At 43.6% G+C, this 24,007-nt stretch overlaps 1 protein-coding gene across 13 annotated transcripts in view; it reads left to right on the forward strand.

Moving 5' to 3' along the window:
* The window catches only part of WNK2 (WNK lysine deficient protein kinase 2), a 192,673-nt gene that overhangs the window by 69,031 nt on the left and 99,635 nt on the right, over nucleotides 1-24,007 (forward strand). For all 13 annotated transcript variants that reach the window (XM_050959165.1, XM_050959166.1, XM_050959170.1 and 10 more), the window contains 3 exons: nucleotides 2,061-2,218; nucleotides 21,588-21,676; nucleotides 22,548-22,767. In XM_050959165.1, coding sequence (XP_050815122.1) covers nucleotides 2,061-2,218; nucleotides 21,588-21,676; nucleotides 22,548-22,767 — 467 coding nt within the window. The remainder of the gene's footprint in view (nucleotides 1-2,060; nucleotides 2,219-21,587; nucleotides 21,677-22,547; nucleotides 22,768-24,007) is intronic.

A 24,007-nucleotide genomic window follows, 5' to 3' on the forward strand; every position in this document is an offset into this window, starting at 1 on the left:
ATCCAGTTCCTTGAATAAATTGTTTGAAGCAACCACCAGTGCTAAAGGTATCAGTTCAGCTCTGTAGACCTCACTGTTTGAAGTAGTTGTTTTTCAGAGACTCTTTGACAAGAGTTAAACAACTGTTGTGACTGATTTCTGAGTCTTGGCGCTCAGCGTAGGAGTTACTCAGTTAGCAGTGATGTCATTACTACTTCTTTGTTCTTGATTTGCTGTATAGAAAAGGGAACTTTTGAAGGGATTCTTGGTAGCGATTTGTAATGAGTTGCTGGTTCCAGTTATGATGGAGTAAAAATGGAGTTTTATTTCAGGTTTATCATAGTGTGTCCAATTTCTGCCACCCTACCCCCCACTGAGAAGGACCTTACTCTGAGTAGTTCTGTTGGTTTCTACTCACTTCAGTGATGGTAAAATCAGTCTTAATGCTCGTGTTCTTCATACATGCCTTCATATAAGAACTTGGACTACCACAAATCCCACCAAAAGTGCAACTTGCTAAGTAATTACCTCTTGTATTGCTGGAAACAATCTGTAAATCATCTAAACCAAATGTGAAGTTTCTTGTGTCTTTCTCTGTCCCTTTTCCTTCTCTCTCTCTCTCCCCATGTCCCATTAAAAAAATCATTATGAAACCTTCAGTTTATTTCCAAGCCCTATACTGTGTTTGTGACGGGCTTGGTCACAGAGACCCCCTTGGGACAGTCACCTGATGTGCTGAGCTAACCTCCAACCCTATTTTCTCTGCCAGCTTGGGACTCCAGAACCCTGTCGTGCTGAGCCAGTCATGCTAGCCTGCTGCAACACAGACCCGGGTCTGGTTCACGCCCCCAAAGCTGCAGACTTTAACCAAAAACCGCTCAGCAGGTCACCTGTCTCCAACACCCAGACATCCAGCTCCCAATGAGATCCAAATCCCAAATAAATCTGTTTTACTCTGTATAAAGCTTATACAGGCTAAACTCATAAATAGTCTGCCCTCTATAACATTGATAGAAAGAGATGCACAGCTGTTTGCTCCCCCAGGTATTAATCAGTTACTTTGGGTTTACTAATAAAAGTGATTTTATTAAGTATAAAAAGTAGGATTTAAATGGTTTCAAGTAATAACAGGGAGAACAAAGTAAGTTACCAAGCAAAATAAAACAAAAACACACGTCTAAACCTAATACATTAAGAACCTGATTACGGGTAAATCTCACCATAAGAGATGTTCCAATAAGCTTCTTTCACAGACTAGACTCCTTCCTAGTCTGGACTCAATCCTTTCCCCAGTACAGTCCTTGTTAGTTCCAGCAAGCATCTTAGGTGAAAAGCAGGGGCTTTCTCATGACTGGGGCCCCTTTGTCCTGCTCCACCCCCTTTTATAGGTTTGGCACAAGGTGGGAATCCTTTGTGTCTCTGGGTCCCCACCCATCCTTCTAAATGGAAAAGTACCAGATTTAAGATGGATTCCAGTATCAGGTGACATGTGAGACTCCTAATCTCCAGTCTTCTAGGGCTGGCCCACATGAACCCAGGAAGCTTTGCAAGTAAACAGAGCCATTTGCGGGTCATTGATTCTGAAGCACCCTCAATGGCTTCCACTTAATATGTTTACATCAGTAATACAAGTTTATATCTTATTCTCCTAACTCCAGACAGAAATAATACATGCAAACAAATGGGATGAACACACTCAGTAGATCAGAAGCTTTGTATTGATACCTTACAAAAGATCTTTTGCATAAAGCATATTCCAGTTACATTATATTTACACTTATACGCATATTTCCATAAAACATTATGGAGCAACGTCACAGTGTTTCACTTCAGGATTTGCTATTCACTTCCGGAATTCTTACACACACCTGCATTTCTCACAACATTACTGATGAGAGTAGGGGCAGTTATATGTGGGGTTGTTTTTTTGTTTGAGGGGGAGTTAACCTCGTTATTTTAAAATAATCTTGCATTTACACAGACACAGCTGAAATGGCTATGTTTTTATAGATCAGGAAAAAACTGCAGTGAAACATATTTACTGATTGTGTCTAACTTAAATTCTTCCCCTTTGTGTCTAGGTACTCCAGAATTTATGGCTCCAGAAATGTACGAAGAACACTATGATGAATCAGTTGACGTATATGCTTTTGGAATGTGCATGTTGGAAATGGCTACCTCAGAATACCCCTACTCAGAATGCCAGAATGCTGCTCAGATTTACCGGAAAGTAACCTGTGTAAGTGAGCTTCAATAGGTGTACTTACATTTTTCTTCAGATTTTTTTTTTTTAGCATGGGTCTTTATAATCTGAAGCCAGTTGAAGTACTTTCTTAACCTTTTAAACGATATGCTGTTTTGGGCTCTGAATTGGTATATATGTAGTGTTGGGATACTAATAGGGTAGAAATTACATGTCTCCTTTTGCCTCTTTGGGGAGGTAGAAGATGCTTACAGGTTTATTTGGGATGTCTAAAATTCCAGTTGCATTACTACTATCTAGCATTTGGTTTTATTATAGCTGCATAAGACAAATTTTAATAATCTCTCTGTGGTCTTGGGTGTTTTTATTATTGATTTTTATCTACAGAAGTCAAAGTAGATGAGAGTGGGGAGCGCTGTTCTTTTTGCAAATGGGGGCCTCCCAGTTCAATCGGGCTTCCCACCGTTCAGAATTGTGTAACATGGTGCACAGGAGAGTAACACGCTGATGACACTGTTTTTAATTCCTTATTCATATTTCTCTCCTCCTCAACCAGATGTTAAACTCTAACAGCAAAACAATATGTTGAGCTCTTCTCTGTTAAGAGTGTGTAAGATGCTGCTGAAATAACAGATTTTACTGTTGCTCATAGTTACAGGAACTGTTGGCATGCAAAACTGTTAAATTATTTTCTGAAACTTTCCTCTTTTCATTCTTTTGTTTTTAGTGGATTATGCAGCCCTGGATTACTATATTTTTGCAATTAAGGCCCTTTTCCCCTATCTAAGCTTCTTCACCCAACTGACCCATGGTGCAATTCCATTTTCTTTAATCATCCACTGTTTGTCCTTCATGTGCAGAAAGATGTGAGCATGTTGTCCAGAATAACAGCGCACTATGATTTCTTGAGTTATTTTCTCTTTCCTAGGCTTTTACCGAGTAGGTTGAAAGTTCTTGGTGAAATTAGACTACTGCTAGCCCATGCCCCTATCTGTACAGCCTTAGCATCTGGGTTAATCTAGAGCATAAAATGGCACTCTTCCATTTATAACCTTTTCCCCCCAAGGACTCTCATGATGACTTTTTTTAGGCTTTTTGCCACAACCCAAGAACAACGGAAAGACTAGAAACATGTCTGTGATCCTGTCTATAGTGACAAAGTTAAATTCTCAGATTGTGCGCTGGGGATCCAAAGCCTCAATATGCTGGTAATCAGAGTGCTGAGTATAAACAAGGAGGCGAGGGCTAATGAAAATAGTCAAGTAAATTCTGGACTTGATTCAGTTTAATGATGCACGATGCAAAAAGAAACAGGGGGAAATGTAAAACACACCTTATTGCAGCGAACATTAAAATGATTTTGTGGTCAGCATATTTCTGATGGCCTTAGTTCTGATGCTGTAATCTCATTTTTCATGCATAGCTTGTGTTTTTTCCCCATAGTCAGATTTTCTTTGTGTTTAATCATTCTGCCAAGTAATTTTGATGTAGACAGTCGAGCATATTTTGTGATTAAAATATCTGACTTGCTGCTCTTCCCTTGTAGGTCCAATCCAAATATTTGTTTTACTGGTGCACTGCAGAATTCACAGCAGATAAACTTCAGTTCCTGAATCCGTTGGGATTTAATAGATTCCTTATTGGCTTTAGAGGCAGGAGTCTAAAGATCACAAACCTATAATTTTTAAACATCCCTCTGTGGAAGTCACTTTGTTCACATCCTTTCCCTTTTATGAGTCTTAATGGGTTTAATGTTTTTCCTGTATTTGCATTTGGTTTATGCAAACTAAAGTAACCTAACTTTTGTAAGAGACTGCTGAAACAGACAAGTCGTGTTATAAATCTCATTAAATAGATTGTTCATGTATATCAGAGACCTTCTTAGATTTGCACATTAGCAGAATTGTCAACTGTTGTGCTTTGAAACAGAGATGAGTTTATGATTGAACCCATGTTCTCAGTGCTTAAAATCCTGGGATGAAATTTGTCCTGATTGGGAATTTTGTCATTCTCTTCAATGGGGGCCATGATTTCACCCCCACAGTCTTGTCATTTCATCTGTTCTGCATGAAGAGAGTGTTTCCTTTTGCAGGAACTCTAACTCCATGCAGTTCACCCTGCTGGAAAGGTGGGATCCTTCTTCGAGATGTGTTGCTCATATCCATTCCAGGTAGGTGTACGCGCCGCGCGTGCACGTTTGCCGGAAACTTTTTACCCTAGCAACTCCAGTGGGCCGGCAGATCGCCCCCTAGAGTGGCGCCACTATGGCACTAGATATATACCCCTGCCTGTCCGCCCGCTCCTCAGTTCCTTCTTACCGCCGTGTCGGTTGCTGGAACTGTGGAGTGCGGCTTGCTGACCTTCACGTCCCTAGCTCTCCTGTATTTGTTCATCATCTTTCGTTGTAAATAGTTCATAGTTAGTTAGTACATAGACTGTTCGTTAGTAGTTAGTTGAAATCTTGTAATATAGTTGTCTAACATCGCTTGCGGGTGGGCCGTGGCCCTCCCCGGCACCTGGCACCGAGCCCATGCCTGGCTCGCCGGGCTTCAAGCAGTGCTCGGCATGTAAGAAGCCAATGCCTTCGAGCGATCCCCACGACGCGTGCCTTAAGTGCCTGGGGGAATCGCATATCAGCGAAAAGTGCCGCATTTGCAAGGCTTTTAAGCCTCGCACGAAGAAGGAGAGAGACCAAAGACTCCGCGCTCTCCTTATGGAAGCGGCTCTGTCTCCGGCACCGGCGGCGCAGTCGGCCAATGCTACTCCGGCACCGGACCGCGCCGGCACCGGCAAGACTCCCCGGCACCGACCATCTCCGGCACCGGGAGCAGACTCTCGTCCCTCGACATCTGCAACAGCTGGATCTTAGGGCGCACCAAGACCTCCTCCGCCGGGTGGCACAGAACCTGGACTTGCAAGCGGAGGAGGTGTCTGAAATTGAGGACCCGGTGGTGAGCATCCTTTCCGCCGATGCACCCACCAGAGTGGCCCTGCCCTTTATAAAGACAATCCAGGCCAACGCCAATAACATCTGGCAGTCACCGGCCTCCATCCCTCCGACCGCTCGAGGGGTGGAGCGAAAGTACATGGCCCCCTCGAAGGGCTATGAATACTTATATGTTCACCCGACACCCTGCTCGTTAGTGGTCCAGTCGGTGAACGACAGGGAGCGCCACGGGCAAGAGGCCCCAGCGCCCAAGTCGAAGGAGGCGAGAAGGATGGACCTCCTGGGCCGCAAGGTCTATTCGGCGGGGCGCTGCAGCTCCGGGTCTCAAACCAGCAGGCCCTCCTCAGCCGCTACTCCTTCAACTCGTGGGTAGCGGCGGGGAAGTTCGCGGAGCTCTTGCCTCAGGACGCCCGCCAGGAATTTTCTACCATCCTGGACGAGGGCAAGAAAGTAGCAAGAACATCGCTACAGGCCTCCCTTGATGCTGCCGACTCGGCCGCTCGGACCCTGGCCTCGGGGCTCACGATGCACCGAATTTCCTGGCTGCAGGTCTCTGGCCTTCTGCTGGAGCTCCAACATACAATCCAGGACCTCTGCTTTGAAGGCCAGGGCCTGTTTTCTGATAAAACGGACCCGAGACTAAAAGACCTCAAAGACAACAGGGTCATAATACGGTTGCTCGGCATGCACACGCCTGCGACGCAGCGCAGGCCATTTCGGCAGCAAAACCAGCAGCAGCAGCGGCGGCCGTACCCCCAGTTCCGCCCAAGACAGGACCTCTCTAGGCGCCGCGGCAGGAACAACCGCCGCAGGCAGTCCGGTGGCCAAGCGGGGCAGAACCAAGGCTTCGCCAAGGCCCCTCCAGGGCTTAAGCCTTCCTTTTGAAGGTGCGCCCGAGGGCGCAGTACCAGTTTCCCCTCCGGATCCCTTCCCGCAGTTTTCCAACCGCCTTTCTTTTTTCCTCCCGGCGTGGACCCGAATAACGTCGGACCGTTGGGTCTTGCGTACGGTGCAGGCCGGTTATCGCCTGCAGTTTTCTTTGCCCCCCCCACCCTCCTTCCCCGTCCCTCTTCAGGGACCCCTCTCACGAGCAATTCCTCCGTCAGGAGGTACACGCGCTCCTTGTCAAGGGAGCCGTAGAGGCGGTTCCGGACAACGAGAAGAGCAAGGGGTTTTATTCCCGCTACTTTCTAATCCCCAAATCCAAGGGTGGCCTCAGGCCCATCCTCGACCTGCAGGAACTCAACAAGTATATCGTGAAGTTAAAGTTCCGCATGGTATCCCTTGGAACCATCATCCCATCCCTGGATCCCGGAGACTGGTACGCCGCCCTCGATATGCAGGACGCTTACTTTCACATCTCCATTGCCCCCCAACACAGACGTTTTCTCCGCTTTGTGGTCGGCCGCCAACATTATCAGTTTGCGGTCCTTCCGTTTGGCCTCTCTACGGCCCCGAGGGTGTTTACGAAATGCATGGCAGTCGTCGTCGCACACCTTCGACGTTCCCGCATTCACGTCTTCCCCTACCTGGACGACTGGCTGATCCGAGGCACATCGGAGCTGCAGGTCCGCGCCCATGTCGACAGGATCAGCACCCTCTTTGCTCCCTTGGGCCTCGTCATCAATGTGGACAAGTCTACTCTGCTCCCCACGCAGCGGATAGAGTTCATCGGGGCCGTTCTGGACTCTACCCTGGCCAGGGCCTTGCTACCCTTCCCCAGGTTCCAGTCGCTGTCGGCCATCATTCTACGTTTGCAGGCGGCCCCGCTGACCTTTCTGCGAACATGTCTGGCCCTTCTAGGCCACATGGCGGCCTGTACGTTCGTAATGGCATATGCCCGTCTCCGCATGAGGCCTCTTCAATCATGGCTCATTGCGCACTATCGGCCGGCCAAACATTCGTTGGACACAGTCGTCACCATTCCTCAGAGGGTGCTGGACTCCCTTCGCTGGTGGCTGGACCAGTCCGTAGTCTGTGCGGGGCTCCCGTTCCATCCGCCCCAACCCTCGGCATCCCTGACCACGGACGCCTCAGATCTGGGCTGGGGAGCGCACTGTGGCACCCAGAGAACTCAGGGCTTGTGGACACCTCAAGAGATCAACCTCCATATCAACATACGAGAGTTGAGAGCGGACCGCCTTGCTTGTCAAGCGTTTGTCCATCTCCTTCAAGGTCGTTGTGTCGCGGTGTTCACCGACAACACGACGACCATGTTTTACATCAACAAGCAGGGCGGCACCAGATCCTCTCCCCTGTGTCTCGAGGCAATGCGCCTCTGGGAGTTTTGCATAGCCCATTCGGTTCACCTTTCTGCCTCCTATCTTCCGGGCGTGCGGAACGCTCTGGCGGATCGGCTGAGCAGATCCTTCCGTTCGCACGAGTGGTCCCTCTGTCCGGACGTCGCCCTCTCACTCTTCCAGAGGTGGGGTCGTCCCCGGATGGACCTCTTCGTGTCCAGGCAGAACAGGAAGTGTCGAGCATTCTGCTCCTTCCAGGGTCGGGAACCAGGGTCTCTAGCAGATGCATCCCTGATCCCATGGACAGCCCACCTGTGTTACACGTTCCCTCCCGTTCCGCTGATACACAGGGTTCTCCTCAAGGTGCGCAGAGACAGAGCCCGGGTGATTCTCATAGCTCCAGCATGGGCCAGACAGCTTTGGTACCCCATGTTGCTGGACCTCTCAGTAGCCAACCCAGTTACCCTGCCCCTACATCGGGACCTGATCACCCAGGACCACGGCAGGCTATGTCACCCGGACCTTCCGTCTCTGCACCTTACGGCGTGGCTCCTGCGTGGTTGACGGGCTCCGAGCTGCGCTGTTCTACCCCGGTTCGGGAGGTTCTCATGGGCAGTAGAAAGCCTTCCACCAGGGCAACCTACTCAGCTAAGTGGAAGCATTTCTCCTGCTGGTGTTCAGAGAAAGCTCTTCGCCCTATGGAGACTCCCGTCACCACTATTTTAGACTACATCTGGTCCCTCAAGACCCAGGGTCTAGCGTTGTCGTCCCTCCGGGTCCACCTAGCGGCCATCTCCGCGTTTCACCCGGGAATGGACGGTTGTTCTGTCTTCTCCCACCCTATGGTGGCGAGATTCCTGAAGGGACTGGAGTGGCTCTATCCACAAATCTGCCCTCCAGCCCCTTCATGGGACCTCAACCTGCTCCTAACTCGGCTCATGGGCCCTCCATTCGAGCCATTAGCTGCTTGCTCCCTGCTCTACCTCTCGTGGAAGACCGCCTTCCTAGTGGCCATTACCTCAGCTAGACGAGTGTCCGAACTGAGGGCCCTCACAGTGGAGCCGCCGTATACCATCTTCCATAAAGACAAGGTACAGCTGAGGCCTCACCCTGCCTTTCTTCCCAAGGTGCTCTCAGCTTTCCATGTTAATCAGGAGATTTTCCTCCCAGTCTTTTTCCCAAAGCCCCATTCGTCCCGCAGAGAGCAGCAGCTCCACTCGCTAGATGTACGTAGGGCGCTAGCATTTTATGTGGACAGGACCAAACCCTGCCGCAAATCCCCCCAGTTATTTGTGGCGGTAGCGGACCGGGTTAAGGGGCTGCCGATTTCCTCCCAGAGGCTATCTTCCTGGGTTACCTCCTGCATCAGGACCTGCTACGACCTGGCCCACGTTCCAGCGGGCCGTGTGACTGCTCACTCCACCAGAGCACAGGCATCATCGCTGGCTTTCCTGGCCCGCGTACCAATCCAAGAGATTTGTAGGGCGGCGACCTGGTCATCGGTCCACACATTCGCTTCCCATTACGCCCTGGTTCAGCAGTCCAGAGATGATGCGGCCTTTGACTCTGCAGTACTCCAGGCCGCGACCTCTCACTCCGACCTCACCGCCTAGGTAAGTCTTGGGAATCACCTACCTGGAATGGATATGAGCAATCATTCGAAGAAGAAAAGACGGTTACTCACCGTTGTAACTGTTGTTCTTCGAGATGTGTTGCTCATATCCATTCCACACCCGCCCTCCTTCCCCACTGTCGGAGTAGCCGGCAAGAAGGAACTGAGGAGCGGGTGGGCCGGCAGGGGTATATATCTAGTGCCATAGTGGCGCCACTCTAGGGGGCGACCTGCCGGCCCAGTGGAGTTGCTAGGGTAAAAAGTTTCCGGCAAACGTGCACGCGCGGCATGTACACCTACCTGGAATGGATATGAGCAACACATCTCGAAGAACAACAGTTACAAAGGTGAGTAACCGTCTTTTTTTAGTGCACCAGCACCATATTCCCTATCTGGCTTTTATTTTAGGGGGACCAGGTAAAATAAAGTGCAGGCTTCAGTTGGCCCTGGATGTGATTCTCAGACAGTACCCAACATCTGGGCAAATCGTATTTTTTTTTCTCAGTATCAAAATGAAAGCACCTCTTTCTATTGGGAGACAAAGCACGTTAAGTTGTGCAGACAGCCTTTGCTTGCAACATGTAATGTGCCAACATGAGATTAATAGTGCAGAACTTACCCTCTGTATTGGGATAGCACTTCCATTGCTCTGCAGAGTGAAAGGTGTTTTTTTGTGTATTTCCAAACTCTTAATTATGCCACCACTAACCCACAATAAACAAAATACCAAAAGCAGCTTTCTAAACCAAGGAAAAGATTGTAGAAAAGGTACAGACTTTCAGGCTGATATGATTTAGGTTTAACTTTGATTTATCTGGCATCAGTTGTACATTTCTTAAAGTAAACTATTGTTGTTTCAATAGAGTGGTTCCTTCCCCTAGTGTAAAATTTGTCTCTCTTTTTAGAGACAAGAAGCCATTTTTAGATCTCTTAGAGTCTGGCTTGGAGATTGAATCTTCAGTGCCCAAAATGTGCATGGCTGTGCAGGCTCAAACGCCTTTCACTGGAGTCCAGCGTATTTTCTTCTTCAAATCTGAACACCTGTGTTTGAAGAATGTGAGGAGGCTCTTTAAAAATTTCTCATTTTTCTTGTGTATAGTCATAAGGCCTTGTGAAGTTTAGCTGCTGAGCACATCATTAGGAAATATTCCTATCCAGGAGGTAAAAAAAACCTAACTCTCTCTTTCAGAGGTGGAGGAACTGGGTCTGCTTTTGTTGACAAAGGTTTCATGCTGCTGTCTATAATGAGGACCTCTCTAGTCTGTATACTTAAAACTTTGCTGCAGTGTTTCCTTGGAAAGACACAGAAAAGACAGATAGCTTTTATACAGTGATGAATGAGATGGACCTTTTGATGTCAAATAAGAACGTGAACAGCCGTGTTTCAAGTGACTCCTATAGTAAAAGAAGCAAAAATAAGAGCAGAACTAGATGTGAGGAGGCTTTATATTTAACATTAATTATATGTAGCCCTGTTATGAAATGTGATTACTTACTTCCCCAAATGCCTTCTCTTTCGTAGATCTACAGAAACTCAATTGATCTCGTCGAAAAAATCAAAGACTGTTAAACGTGGATGAAACTATAGGTTCTGTCCACAGTCTTTGTGTAAATATTTTGTTAGATAAAAATTTAACTCTTAAGAGAGAAAAACCAGGCGCACTTCAGCCTAGGAAAAGAACATGAAAATGGGTACATAACAAGATTTGCACCTCATTTAAGAAACAATCTACTAATTTTAATAACAGGGCCATTAGCAGAGATCTGGACTCAAAAAAACCCTGCAGGTTTGACTGTAACTATCTACTAGAAGACATAGGCTGGGGGTGGGGAGTGAAATGAAACAATAGAATAGTAGTATACAAGCAAACAAAAATATTAGGAAGATTGCTGCTTTTTTAGAACTGCACCAGGCATTGCACTGTGCTGCAAACCCTGCATGTTATAAGACATGTTTTTAATTATTTCTAATTATTTAGATTTAACCATTTTTAAAAGCTGCACAGAAGCTCCAAGTGCACCCTAATAACAATCAAGCTTCACCACCACCCGCTAACAGTAAATACTAATATACAAATAATCTCTGCCAGCCGTCAGCATTAAATAATGAAATGGAGAGAATTTACCACAGCCAGCCAATACATGAAGGAGCCCTTTATTTCTCTGTTTTTCCCCACCCACAACTTCTCCATTTCTATCTAGGAGCATTCCTTCATCCTTTCCCCAGCCCCTCCGCAAAGTTAATGGCTTTTGCAAAGTGCCAAAAAATATTAAATTCAATTATTTTGGACCAAAGAGAATTAGTGATTCTCAGTCCACCAACACATAACCTCTTTCCTAGGCATGGGAGGATCCATTAGTGTCTCCACTATGGAGCTTCTCACCAATGTGGGAGTTAGAATATTTCCCTATTAAGGAGATGTAAGCAAACGTGAAGTTTAGGTAAGGGCTGGCTGTCAGGGAAAGAACCACTAGAGCACACCCCAAGTACTGCATTCAAGTCCTTCAATTTAATTTAATTTTTTTTCAGCATGGGAAAATGGTCTTAGGTTTTTGTATATTTGCTAATCAGCAAATCTTCAGGGAGACCATTTACAGCAGTTTCCTTGTCTTGGGAGCCCACCTGCTTGCTGACTGGTTGTGGTTTCATCAATATATTGTAGTTTTAATCAGTATCCAAACTTCTTTGTGAGATGCTGCACTTGTGGAAGAGATTTCAAGTCAGGTTCTACCTAAATGCCAATGACATGAAAACCCAGCATCTAATGGCTGCTTTTTCCTGCTCCAAGTGTATGTTAGTGTGAGCTTTTGCATAAATCGTAGCACTAAGGCAGCATTCATTTGCTTGTAAATGGGTAATGCTCTTGTATGGAAAAGGGATTTTTTAAAAAAACAGCTGGAGACATCTTGACTTGGCATTGAGCTATTACTCGTTTACTTATTTATTGCTATTGCAATAGTGCCTAGGAGCCCCAGGCATGGGCCAGGGCCCCCTTCTGTTAGATATTGTACAAACAGACTCTGCCCGAAAGAGCTTACAGACAAGAGATGACCGGTATAGACAGACGGGAGCAGAAGGAAACAATGAGACAACACTGACTGTTCTGTGAGCAGTCTGATGGGCAGTGGTCTTATCACACCAGCTGCCTAGCCAATGTCAAGATTGTTGTAGGCATCATGATGGAGAGATTTGCAGTGGGACAGCGAGGTGGCTTTGCAGATGTGTCTGGGGATCTCCTCCCATGCACGAGGGGAACTAACATATTATAGCATTTGGGAAGTTGCTGCTGCTGCCTTTTTAAAATGCTGGTTTGAAAGCAGTATTGAACTAAATCAGCCACAGAGCTGCTCCTTGTTGTTTGTTTGGTCTAACTCAGCAGCTGTCTGCAGGGGAGTGGGCATGACTCCAAAGAACATTGAGAGTAATTCAGCAACCTCAGGAGTCACTTTTGCAATTAACGAAGTTGTAAGGTCAAAACTCTCAATTGGTCAGCTGGGGCCTTCTGTCAAATGAGACTTTCCTTAAAGCAGCAGATTTATTCTCTAGGTGACTAGCCCTGCCCTGCCCTGCTCCATCCAAATGATGTCCAAATGCAAGACAAATTGCATAAATGTAAAAAGCCCATGCATTCAGGAAAACTAGGCTAACGTGAGATGTACTGTGATGTGGTTTACATTTCCTACATGTTTAGTTCATGTCAAGATACTTATGAGATAATCTGGGACTAAAAAAAGAAACCAGAATATTCTTGTGGAAGTGCAACCACTGGATATGTAAGCAAAGTGTTTCTCTTGGGGAAGCTACACCAATTAATGAAATCCTCCTTGGGTAATATGTTCAAAGTTGTCTCAACTGTCCGTTTCTTTTCATTTAATTGATAGGTGCACATGAGTTCTCCAGAAAGCATTAAGCTGTAACATGTTATGATTTTGATTACTCGTTCTTTCTGACAAGTATAATCAGGATGGAAATTGCTAATGGCCTTTAGCGAATTACAGTAGTTGAAAATGTGTAATGGTCTGTGTCACATTGCTTTCCACTATGAAATTGCAATGAAAAGATTTATCTAAACACAAGTTCCCTTACTAAGATCACAAGTCTCATCCTCTGGCTTTGGCCAATTCTATAGTTTGAAGGTCCAAATTTTTGGTGGGGGAGATTAGGCAGCAATTTTTCTTTCCTTCTGGCCAGGGGTGCAATTGTGGCGGGAGGAGGAAGAAATGGTCTCAGTCTCACCTGAAAAACTAAAATGAAATGCCACTTGCAGGTTGTGCAGATCTTCATAATGTGACTATACCTCTCTTCTCCCTTTGTGCGCTTTGGTCAACCCACAACCATAGTGGGTATCGGAGTTTATACCCTGTTGAAATGTATGATAGTTCAGCTATGAGTTGTCAGGCTGTCTGGAGATACTCAGTTGGAGTTCTGTTCACACACTGAAGGATTTCTTAACCGTCTTAAGAGCTGGAGAATTAAGTTTGGTATAACAAAAGTTCAGATTCTGGAGCTTGAGTTGGCATACGCCACAAAAAAGTACTGCCTCACTGAGCCACAGTAAACCGGCCAACTTCCATCCCTGCCCCTCTTCCCCTTCTTTTGGCCTTACTGCCAAAGGGACAGCACACAGGTTGAGAGTGTGACAGGTTGGATCACAGAAACCCCACTGGAAGCTGCCAACTGATGTCCCAAAACTACCTCTGCTCCTGTCTTCCCTGCCAGCTCAGGACTCCAACACCCTGTCTTGCTGAGCCAGACACTCCCATCTGCTCCAGCACAGACACAGTACTTGCCCCAAAGCTGCAGGTTTACCTGAAAGCTGTTCACAGAAGTGTACTTGTCTTTAGCACTCAGATGCCCAGCTCCCAATGGGGTCTAAACCCAAATAAATCCGTTTTACCCTGTGTAAAGTTTTTGCAGGGTAAACTCATAAATTGTTCGTCCTCTATAACACTGATAGAGAGAGAGATGCACAGTTGTTTGCTCCCCCAGGTATTAATAAATACTCTGAGTTAATTAATACAGAAAGTAGGATTTAAGTGGTTCCAAGTAGTAATAGACAGAACGAAGTCACCAAGCAAAATAAAATAAAATGCGCAAATCTATGTGTAATCAAACTGAAGACAGATAAGTTCCTCACCAGTTCCAGAATGCTCCCTTTTACAGACTAATCTCCTTTTAGCCTGAGTCCAGCAATCACTCACACCCCTTTGTTCCAGTTTCTTCCAAGTATCCTGGGGGGTGGAGAGGAAGCTACACCGTGGTGTCTAGGAAACTACAATGCATTGGTGACCTTCCAGAAAACACCATCCTAGCCACCATGGGTGTAGAGGCTCTCTACACAAACATCTCACACACAGATGGAATACAAGCTGTCAGGAACAGTATCCCTGATGATGCCACAGCAGAACTGGCTGCTGAGCTCTGTGCCTTTATTCTCACACACAGCTATTTCAAATTTGATGACAATATATATCTCCAGATCAGTGGCACCGCTATGGGCACCCGCATGGCCCCACAATATGCCAATATTTTTATGGCTGACCTGGAACAACGCTTCCTCAGCTCTCGTCCACTCACGCCCCTTCTCTACCTATGCTGCATTGATGACATCTTCATCATCTGGACCCATGGGAAGGAGACTGGAAAAATTCCACCACGATTTCAACAGCTTCCACCCCACCACCAGCCTCAGCCTGGACCAATCTACACTGGAGGTCCACTTCCTCGACACCACGGTGCAAATAAGTGATGGTCACATTAACGTCACCCTATACCGAAAACCTACCGACCGCTATGCCTACCTTCATACCTCCAGCTTCCATCCCGGGCATATCACACAATCCATTGTCTACAGCCAAGCACTGAGGTACAACCGCATCTGCTCTAACCCCTCAGACAGAGACCAACACCTACAAAATCTCCACCAAGCATTCTCAAAACTGCAATACCCGCACGAGGAAATAAGGAAACAGATCAACAGAGCCAGACATGTACCCAGAAGCCTCCTACTGCAAGACAAACCCAAGAAAGAAACCAACAGGACTCCACTGGCCATCACATACAGTCCCCAGCTAAAACCCCTCCAACGCATCATCAGGGATCTACAACCCATCCTGGACAATGATCCCACACTTTCACAGGCCTTGGGTGGCAGGCCAGTCCTCGCCCACAGACAGCCTGCCAACCTGAAACATATTCTCACCAGTAACTGCACACCGCACCATAGTAACTCTGGCTTAGGAACCAATCCATGCAACAAACCTCGATGCCAACTCTGCCCACATATCTACACCAGCGACACCATCACAGGACTTAACCAGATCAGCCACACCATCACCGGTTCATTCACCTGCACGTCCACCAATGTCATCTATGTCGTCATATGCCAGCAATGCCCCTCTGCAATGTGAATCGGCCAAACTGGACAGTCGCTAAGGAAAAGGATAAATGGACACAAATCAGATATTAGGAATGGCAATATACAAAAACCTGTAGGAGAACACGTCAACCTCCCTGGCCACACTATAGCAGACCTTAAGGTGGCCATCCTGCAGCAAAAAAACTTCAGGACCAGACTTCAAAGAGAAACTGCTGAGCTTCAGTTCATCTGCAAATTTGACACCATCAGCTCAGGATTAAACAAAGACTGTGAATGGCTTGCCAACTACAAAACCAGTTTCTCCTCCCTTGGTTTTCACACCTCAGCTGCTGGAACAGGGCCTCATCCTCCCTGATTGAACTAACCTCATCTCTAGCTTGCTTGCATATATATACCTGCCCCTGGAAATTTCCACTACATGCATCTGATGAAGTGGGTATTCACCCATGAAAGCTCATGCTCCAAAATGTCTGTTAGTCTATAAGGTGCCACAGGATTCTTTGCTGCTTTTGTCTAAGTGATTCCTGATTGAGCACTTAACTTGCAGATTCCTTCCCCGAGAAGTGACCAAATGTTCTAACTAAGGCTACTTAGAAATCAAGCAAGTATACAGCCAATGTTCATAACTTTAAATACACAAATGGTACCTGCATACAACTAGGATGAACATAACCAGTAGATCATAACCTTTACATAGATGTTACATGGCATATGTAGTAAAACCCTATTCCAGTTATATCATACATACATTTATAAGCACCCCCCCATAAAGCCTTATGGGGTACACTGTCACAGAGAGCTCTTTGGGAGTCCCACACTGTTATTCAAGGCCCTGACCTTGACATGTGTCTGGTCAAGGGGGCACATTTGACAAATAGCTACAAGAGTTGTTCTAGCACTTCTCCTCGTTCAGCTGGAACTTGCACTGACATGCCATGCGGGTAGTGGTGATTTAATATTCTCTTCCCAATACAAGTCTTTTCTCATTAGCAGAGAACATAAACAAAATACTACTTCAGGGTGCTTCCCATTATGAAATACTAGTTGAATACCATCTAGGTCAGATAGCAGCATATTGTAACGAGACACTATTCTATCTGAAAAAGTGTTTCTCCCATAGATAGTTAAGACCATTCAGAAGTCACAACACTTAAAGATATTTGGCACATAGCTCTGTCTTGAGGGTTTGGTAATAGAAGAGACATTTTAAAGGAACACAGTCAACTTTGAACAAAACTTTTTCTCTGTTTTTTACCTTTTATTGTTGAAAGTGACATTGGACATTACTGTATGTAAGAGATTAAAATTCCTTTTAAACATTCATTTGGTGTATTTAGCAGCACTTCCATTTAGCCAGTTTCTCTCTTCCTTTGTATAGTCAGCTATTTTCCTCTGTTTGGATCTCCCACATCCCCGTAGAGGGGAGAGGAAACACTCCTGAAGTTATGGTGTAACCACACTATTGGCAGAAAGAGTTAGGGGTAGATGAAGTAACTGTACAGATACTTTTTTAAATTCATTTATTTTTAAAATAAACTAGACATCAAGTTGAACAATGTCTCTCTTAATCTCCAGATCACTGGTTCCAACAGTCCTCAGACCAGTTGTCGCAGAGTTGTAGAAATAAAGAGTATGTATTAGATCTTCCAGCCCATCTTCTTCCCAATGCAAAATTTTTCCCTGCAGTGAACTTTCTAGTGTGTTGCTCAAACTAGTTTTTATTGTTCCAATAATTCTACCATTTCATTAGGAAGGCGATTGAATACCCCATTACAGTATTGCCAACCCAAAGAGTTCAAAAACGGAGTCAGACCCCCAAAATAATGAAATTAAATATTATATACAAATATATACTACTGGATTCATTTTATTTATCTTCTGGTTTTTGAAGTTTTAGGACACACCGGGGAAACGTTTTCAAGAATTTATCCAATAACCATGAAGCCTAGATACTTTCTTCCTTTGTTTTTTTTTTTTTAAATAATGGAAAGCTGAGATTTAAAAAACAAAACAAAACAGGAGCTGGAGTGTTAAGAGCAACAAGTGTCATGAGGCATACAGTAAAATTGCAAGAAATGCTAACACTGTTATTGACTGACTTGCTGTTATTGACTGACTTGCCGAAAGTCTTCCCAGATAGTCAACCTAATCTTTGTTCGCTTGCAGCATATTAAATCATTCCTATCTTTAGTAGTGACACATTTTAAGATGCATAGACATAGGCCACAGGTAGGCAACCTATGGCGCGGGTGCCGAAGGTGGTATGCGAGCTGATTTTCAGTGACGCTCACACTGCCCAGGTCCTGGCCACTGGTCTGGGGGGCTCTGCATTTTAATTTAGTTTTAAATGAAGCTTCTTAAACATTTTTAAAACCTTAAAAGTTTACTTTACGTACAACAATAGTTTAGTTATATATTATAGACTTATAGAAAGAGACCTTCTAAAAACGTTAAAATATATTACTGGCACGCGAAACCTTAAATTAGAGTGAATAAATGAAGACTCAGCACGCCACTTCCGAAAGGTTGCCGACCCCTGACATAGGCTGTTAAGTTTCTTCCTTCCTCCTCTCTGTCCCCTGATTATTATACTGAAGTCAAGTATCTTCAGCCTCTGTGCTGAATCTACTATAATAAACTGTGTCTCGTGTTGTTAAGCTGCTACTCCTGTAGCCAATGATTACTGATCCAGGGAGTTGGTACACTTGCAGGCAGCTGTCTGGAAGGGAGCTTATAGCTGCCCATCGTGGTAGTGTGGCTAGAACCACCTCTCAGCTCCAAATTGGTCTGGGGTCTTTCTAAAAACCAATAGCCCTATTATCATAGTGTTCAGTTTTCAAAAGCCAGCCCTCGGGCAAGACCACGAATATGTGATACGTAAAGGGGTGGGGGGGAGGTAGATATCAAAAGTTGACAATCTGTTAGTCATCTTACACTAGTTGTCAAGGTTATCCTCATAAGAAAGTCTAGATGCTGACTTGTACTTAACACGAGAGCTGATGATTGCTTGATATAAGGATTTTCGGGCACAGAGGATTAATACTGAAAAAAAAATTCGATTACTTTAAATTTTCTTTTATTGCCGTGTTGGAGCTCCTTCCAGGGAAAGTCTGGCAGAGATGCAGTAGTTTTTTTTTTGTTGTTGTTTTTTAAGTCAACTTTGACCCTTGATCAGATCAAATACTGCATATCATTTTGGCACTTTTTATTATGCAAAAAAAAAAAGGATCCCTAGTCTAATAATTAAAATTTAGATGTGATTAATCAAAGAGCTGCGTTCATCCAGTGTATTCTTTTTTTGTATTATGGTTGCCTCTAGAATGTTTTCCTTTCATCTGAATAGAAAATTCCGTCTCCTTTCTGTCTGGGCAAAGCTCTGGGAGGCTCAGTCTCATTGTATGTCCACTCCCTGATTTCTCAAAATTCATAAATTACATGTCTGAATCTTTTGAGCTGAAGGTGAAAGTGAAGTAGCCAGGCTGAGAACAAAGGCAAGTCACAACCTGAATTTAAGGCTGACATGCTGTCAGACCTTTAATATAACTTCAAAATGAAGTCTAAGGGCTGGTCTACTCTTGGGGGGGGGGGGGGAAGGAATTGATCTAAGATATGCAACTTCAGCTACGTGAATAGCGTAGCGGAAGTCGAAGTATCTTCGATCGAGTTACCTACCGTCCTCATGGCGCGGGATCGATGTCCGCGGCTCTCCCTGTCAATTCCATTACCACCATTCGCATTGGGTGGAGTTCCGGAGTCGACAGGAGCGCATTCGGGGATCGATATATTGCGTCTAGGTGAGACGTGATATATCAATCCCCGAGAAATCAATTGCTACCCGCTGATATGGCCGGTAGTGAAGACGTACCCTAAGGCTGGGATTTTCACAGGCTTTTAAGGGAGTTAGATGCCCAGCTCCCACTGAAATTCTATCAGTCCATTTATTGAAGGCCCCAATTCAGCAACGTATTTAAAAATATTTAAGTCCTATTGAAGTTGTGCGTGTTTGCTTGCTTGCTTTGCTGTATCAGGATTTAAGTGCAGAACTTTTCTGAAGAGCTGTACTGCTAATCTCAAAGGCAACATAGCCTTGGACGGAGCCTGAAGTCCAATGTACTGTTTTTCTTGTCTAGCACAGTATTATTGCTCTTTTAGGATGAGATTTTAAAAGAAGCTGAAGGGAGTTAGGTGCTCAACTCCACTGAATGTTGGGCTTCATCAGATGCTGTCTTTTAGGTAAATGGTAAGATATGTAAGGACACGAGTTCTCTCATTGACTTCATTGGGAGTACTCACGTCTTTGAGTACCTTACTGAAGTGGGGCCTGAAATCTCCTTTGGCCCAATTTTATTCAGCAGGCACCTTTTATGTATATATTTCATTGGCAGGCTTTTTTGTGTACACTGAGTCTAAGTGGAAGGGGTAAATACAACTTCTTGTCTAGAACTGGAGACTTCTTATAACTGTTCTACTACCAGACTTCTCACATCTTGCATTTGAAATAGTGATTATAGGAAAGCTTTTAATTGTGCTGCATGGGGACAAGTGGGCAATGTCATAAATCCCGAGGGCTTGTTAGTACATTCTGCTTGGGGGAGGAATAGCTCAGTGGTTTGAGCACTGGCCTACTAAACCCAGCGTTGTGAGTTCAATCCTTGAGGGGGCCACTTAGGGATCTGGGGCAAAAATTTGTCCTGCTAGTGAAGGTAGGGGGCTGGACTTAATGACCTTTCAAGGTCCCTTCCAGTTCTAGGAGATTGGTATATCTCCTATTATTATTATTATTATTGTTATTATTTTTATTGATTTGACAAGGACATTAGAAGGATGGGCTGTTTTTTACTGGATCATTAGAAATGAGTCTCATAAACAAGAATTAAAACATAATTTTTCTTACCTTACTGTAGTCTCTTCTCCATATCAGAAATGCCTGTCTACGCAGGTACTGGAAATGCATTGCTCTGTGTTACATATCACGTGTCCAGGTTTTCTTCTAATTATCTTGTTCCCACTTGGGACAGCAAGGAAAGACACGAGAACATATAAAGCACTGTAGCTTGAGACTTAGAATTTTCTCATACAAGCAGAAACTCTATATGCAGGAAGATATAAAAGTCTTATGAAATGTGCATCCCGTAAAGAGTGTTGCTTGACTAAAGACAGGTACCTGTGTTATCAGCAAGCAGGTGGAGGTGATCTTTGATGACTGCCCTGGTATTTTTTTCACCATGCTCTCTTCCTGCCACAACTCATACTGTTAAACCTCTCTATCTCCCTCCAGTTTTTAGAGCTCTTTGTGTGTAGCAGCCTGCATCTCATCTTTTACTGCCCTCTTAGAGGCAGGGATTACATTAGTACTTTTTCTCCTAACTTGTCCACAGATGTTTTTTTTCATGAAGGCAGTTGTTTCTGCTCAGATATTCTGTATCCATCAGAGCAAAAGGCATTCCTGGAAGGAATGTAAAATGTTTGAAGCTAATGAAGTTTGTCCTGCATCAGGTTACAATAGAGATTACACCTTTTCTCCCGAATATCTCCATTGAGTTTCTGCAGGGCACTGGATTTCCTCAACAGCTGGGAAATGCATGAACAGTTTGGAGCTGTCTGAGCAGATTCTCATTCTGCTGCCCTTCCTTTTTTATTTTTTTTTTCCAGCTAACCCTCCACCCCCCTCCGCAATCTGAAAGATTACATGGACAATAGCTTTCAGAATATTGTGTTGATGTTTCATGTTTGCTGCTGCAATATTGTACCTATGTGAGAAAACACATTTTGTGACTCATCTTGCAAATGATAACCTGAAAAAAATGACTATTTTTTATCCATTTAGTGTTTAAAGAGTTAATGAAAACCCCCTTTTAAAAACTTGCATTAAAACCAAATCATCTCAAGGAAAAAAAACTGAGAATTGAAACACTGTAATTCCTTAAATGTTGGCTGTAGAGTCCATTCAGGGTAAAAAAGCGAGGCTGCCAAGTGTTTGGTAATAAAGACAAGGGAAATTTGCATGATGAATTGCAGAGTGACGCACATAAACTACTCATCTTGTTCCAAAGCACAGTGATACTTAGTTTTGGAAGTTGTTGAATTTCTTATTTCCGTTCCAAATTAATACTTAAAACCTAAACAAGTAGTTATCTTGAGTTTTAGTACAATTTTTACACAATTAACATTCCTATTGACTTACTGCGATTTTCTATTGAGCTAATTACTTTTTCACCCTTTTTAGGGTGTCAAGCCAGCAAGTTTTGAAAAAGTTACTGATCCTGAAATTAAGGAGATAATTGGAGAGTGTATTTGCAAAAATAAAGAAGAAAGGTTTGTTTCAAATGACCAAGTTTTGTATGAAAAATTATTTTTATCTTTAGATTTATTAAAGCTTCTCTGGGTGTTCGTTATATAGAAGAAAGTACACAATGCTGTACACCATATGAAGCATAAAGGACTACTTCCACCACCAGTAAAGATCAAGATGATAAAATAAACTCAGCCTTCCCTCCCCTTTATAGACTGAGGTCAAAAATGACCATTCTGATCTTGTCTGACCTCCAGCCTAACACATTCCATAAAATTTCATCCAGCAATTCCTGCAATGAGTGCAATAATTTATGGTGAAACTAGAGGATGTCTTTCTAAAAAAGACATCCAGTGTTGCTTTAACTGCTTCATGTGATGGTGAATCCACCCCACACCTTGATAAATTGTTCCAAAGATTATTTAGACTCTCTGTTTAAAAAAACAAACAAACCACGCCTTATTTGAATTTGTCTAGCTTCAGAGTCCAGTTGCAGGTCAGACTAGGTGATCACAGTTGTACCTTCTGGCCTTATAATCTGAATCCTGTAGACCAGAACTGTCTCCTTGATGAGGGGCCCCCTCTCACCTGTGTCGTATTGAATCTCAGATTTGTAAGCAGTCTTGGGAAGGACTATGGAGCACTTGGTGCATAAATGAATAATGCTGAAGGCCTGCCAAATATCAGATGTCGAATTCCCAAGGATTCCTAAAAATACTAGACATACTACTTATATCTACTAAAAATACAAATTTCTTATGGCTGAATGCAAAGCATGCTGCGGTTGTTAGCCTTGCCTTTAGAGGGCCTTTCTATTTATGTTAATAAATACTTAATTGCAAATGTTTAAATTATGCAGTGTTTGATATTATTTTTGGACATCTTCTGTTCCAGATATGAAATTAAAGACTTATTAAGCCATGCCTTTTTTGCTGAAGATACTGGGGTAAGAGTGGAACTTGCAGAAGAAGACCATGGTAGGAAATCCTCTATTGCCTTAAGACTCTGGGTAGAAGATCCTAAGAAACTGAAAGGAAAACCCAAAGATAATGGAGCCATTGAGTTTACTTTTGATCTGGAGAAGGAAACTCCTGATGATGTTGCACAAGAAATGGTAAAATAAACTTCTCCTGACAAAAATATGTATATAAGTAGTACATAAATCGCAAAGGACAGCAGGAACAAATCTGGTAAAGTAAATTCCACTTAGAAGGGTCAGGCTATCTAGTTTAAATAGGATGACATTAGTTTTAGAATGAATGCTGGAAGAAAACACAAATAGTAAAAGAAGAAAAACTAATAATCTGGCAAAACATGTTGTTTAATCCCAAGGACAGACAAAAGAAAACTATGTAACCCATCTCTGTCTGTTTTATGTCTTCAGAGATAATTGGAGACTTGCTTAAATCAAGGATAATTTCAGACTACAAGTGAAGTTGTTTGGAAGAGTTCAAAATTGCAAACAAAAATTGAAGAACATTTTCCATTATGCTTTTCACAAACACTTTTTCCATCTTTTCAAAAAATTCTCACATTGAAAAATTAGGAAGAATTTATATAAGAAAAATGGTTTATAAAGAGCCATTGTGCTGATAAAATTAAGCAGGTAGCTGATATCAAAGTATAGTATAAAGAGTGATGGAAGAGGAAGTTTTTTTTAATAGTGGTGGATATATCTAACTTAATTTTTATATCTTCCTTTGTAAGATGTTTTCTGGTCTTTGTTTTAGAAAATTTTTATCTTCTAATGTCACTGTGTTGTTCTGAAAGAGAAATATTATTCTGGACCATACTTTAATGCCAATTAATTTTTTTCCCCATCAAAAGTTTACTTTTAGATAAGATTGACAAGACCAAGAAAGTTGCTAACAAATGTGATTTGAAGTTAGACCAGTTAATTAGACACACAGTTGGAAAGTATTAAGTGTCTGTTTTCCCCTATGCAGCTTTATACTATACGTTGGCCAACAGACACAATCTTAATAATAAATATGTATCCTAGTAGTAACAGCATCTTAAAACTAAAGCAACTTTTTTCTTGCACAAAAACATGGAAATAATTAAAAGTATGAGTTATTTATCTCATTTTGTAACAGGTTCAGAGGAGCAGATGATAAAACGCATTTATGTAATGCTTCATGAAAACAGAATGAGCAAAGAACTCTTTATCTGGACTCTGAGTTACTTTCATTTTTCCCTGTGGGATTTTATTTAGTGACAGTATCACCATTACTTCTGTTCTGCCAAGAAGGCAACCATTTTCAGAGTGTAATTTTTGCTTAGCTTTCACATCTATCCATAATTTAGCGTTCCAAAATACATTGAAGGAAGAAAGTTGGCCTACTCTATCTTCT

Source organism: Gopherus flavomarginatus, chromosome 6 (genome assembly GCF_025201925.1).
Source record: "Gopherus flavomarginatus isolate rGopFla2 chromosome 6, rGopFla2.mat.asm, whole genome shotgun sequence".
In the NCBI taxonomy this organism is placed as follows: Eukaryota; Metazoa; Chordata; order Testudines; family Testudinidae; genus Gopherus; species Gopherus flavomarginatus.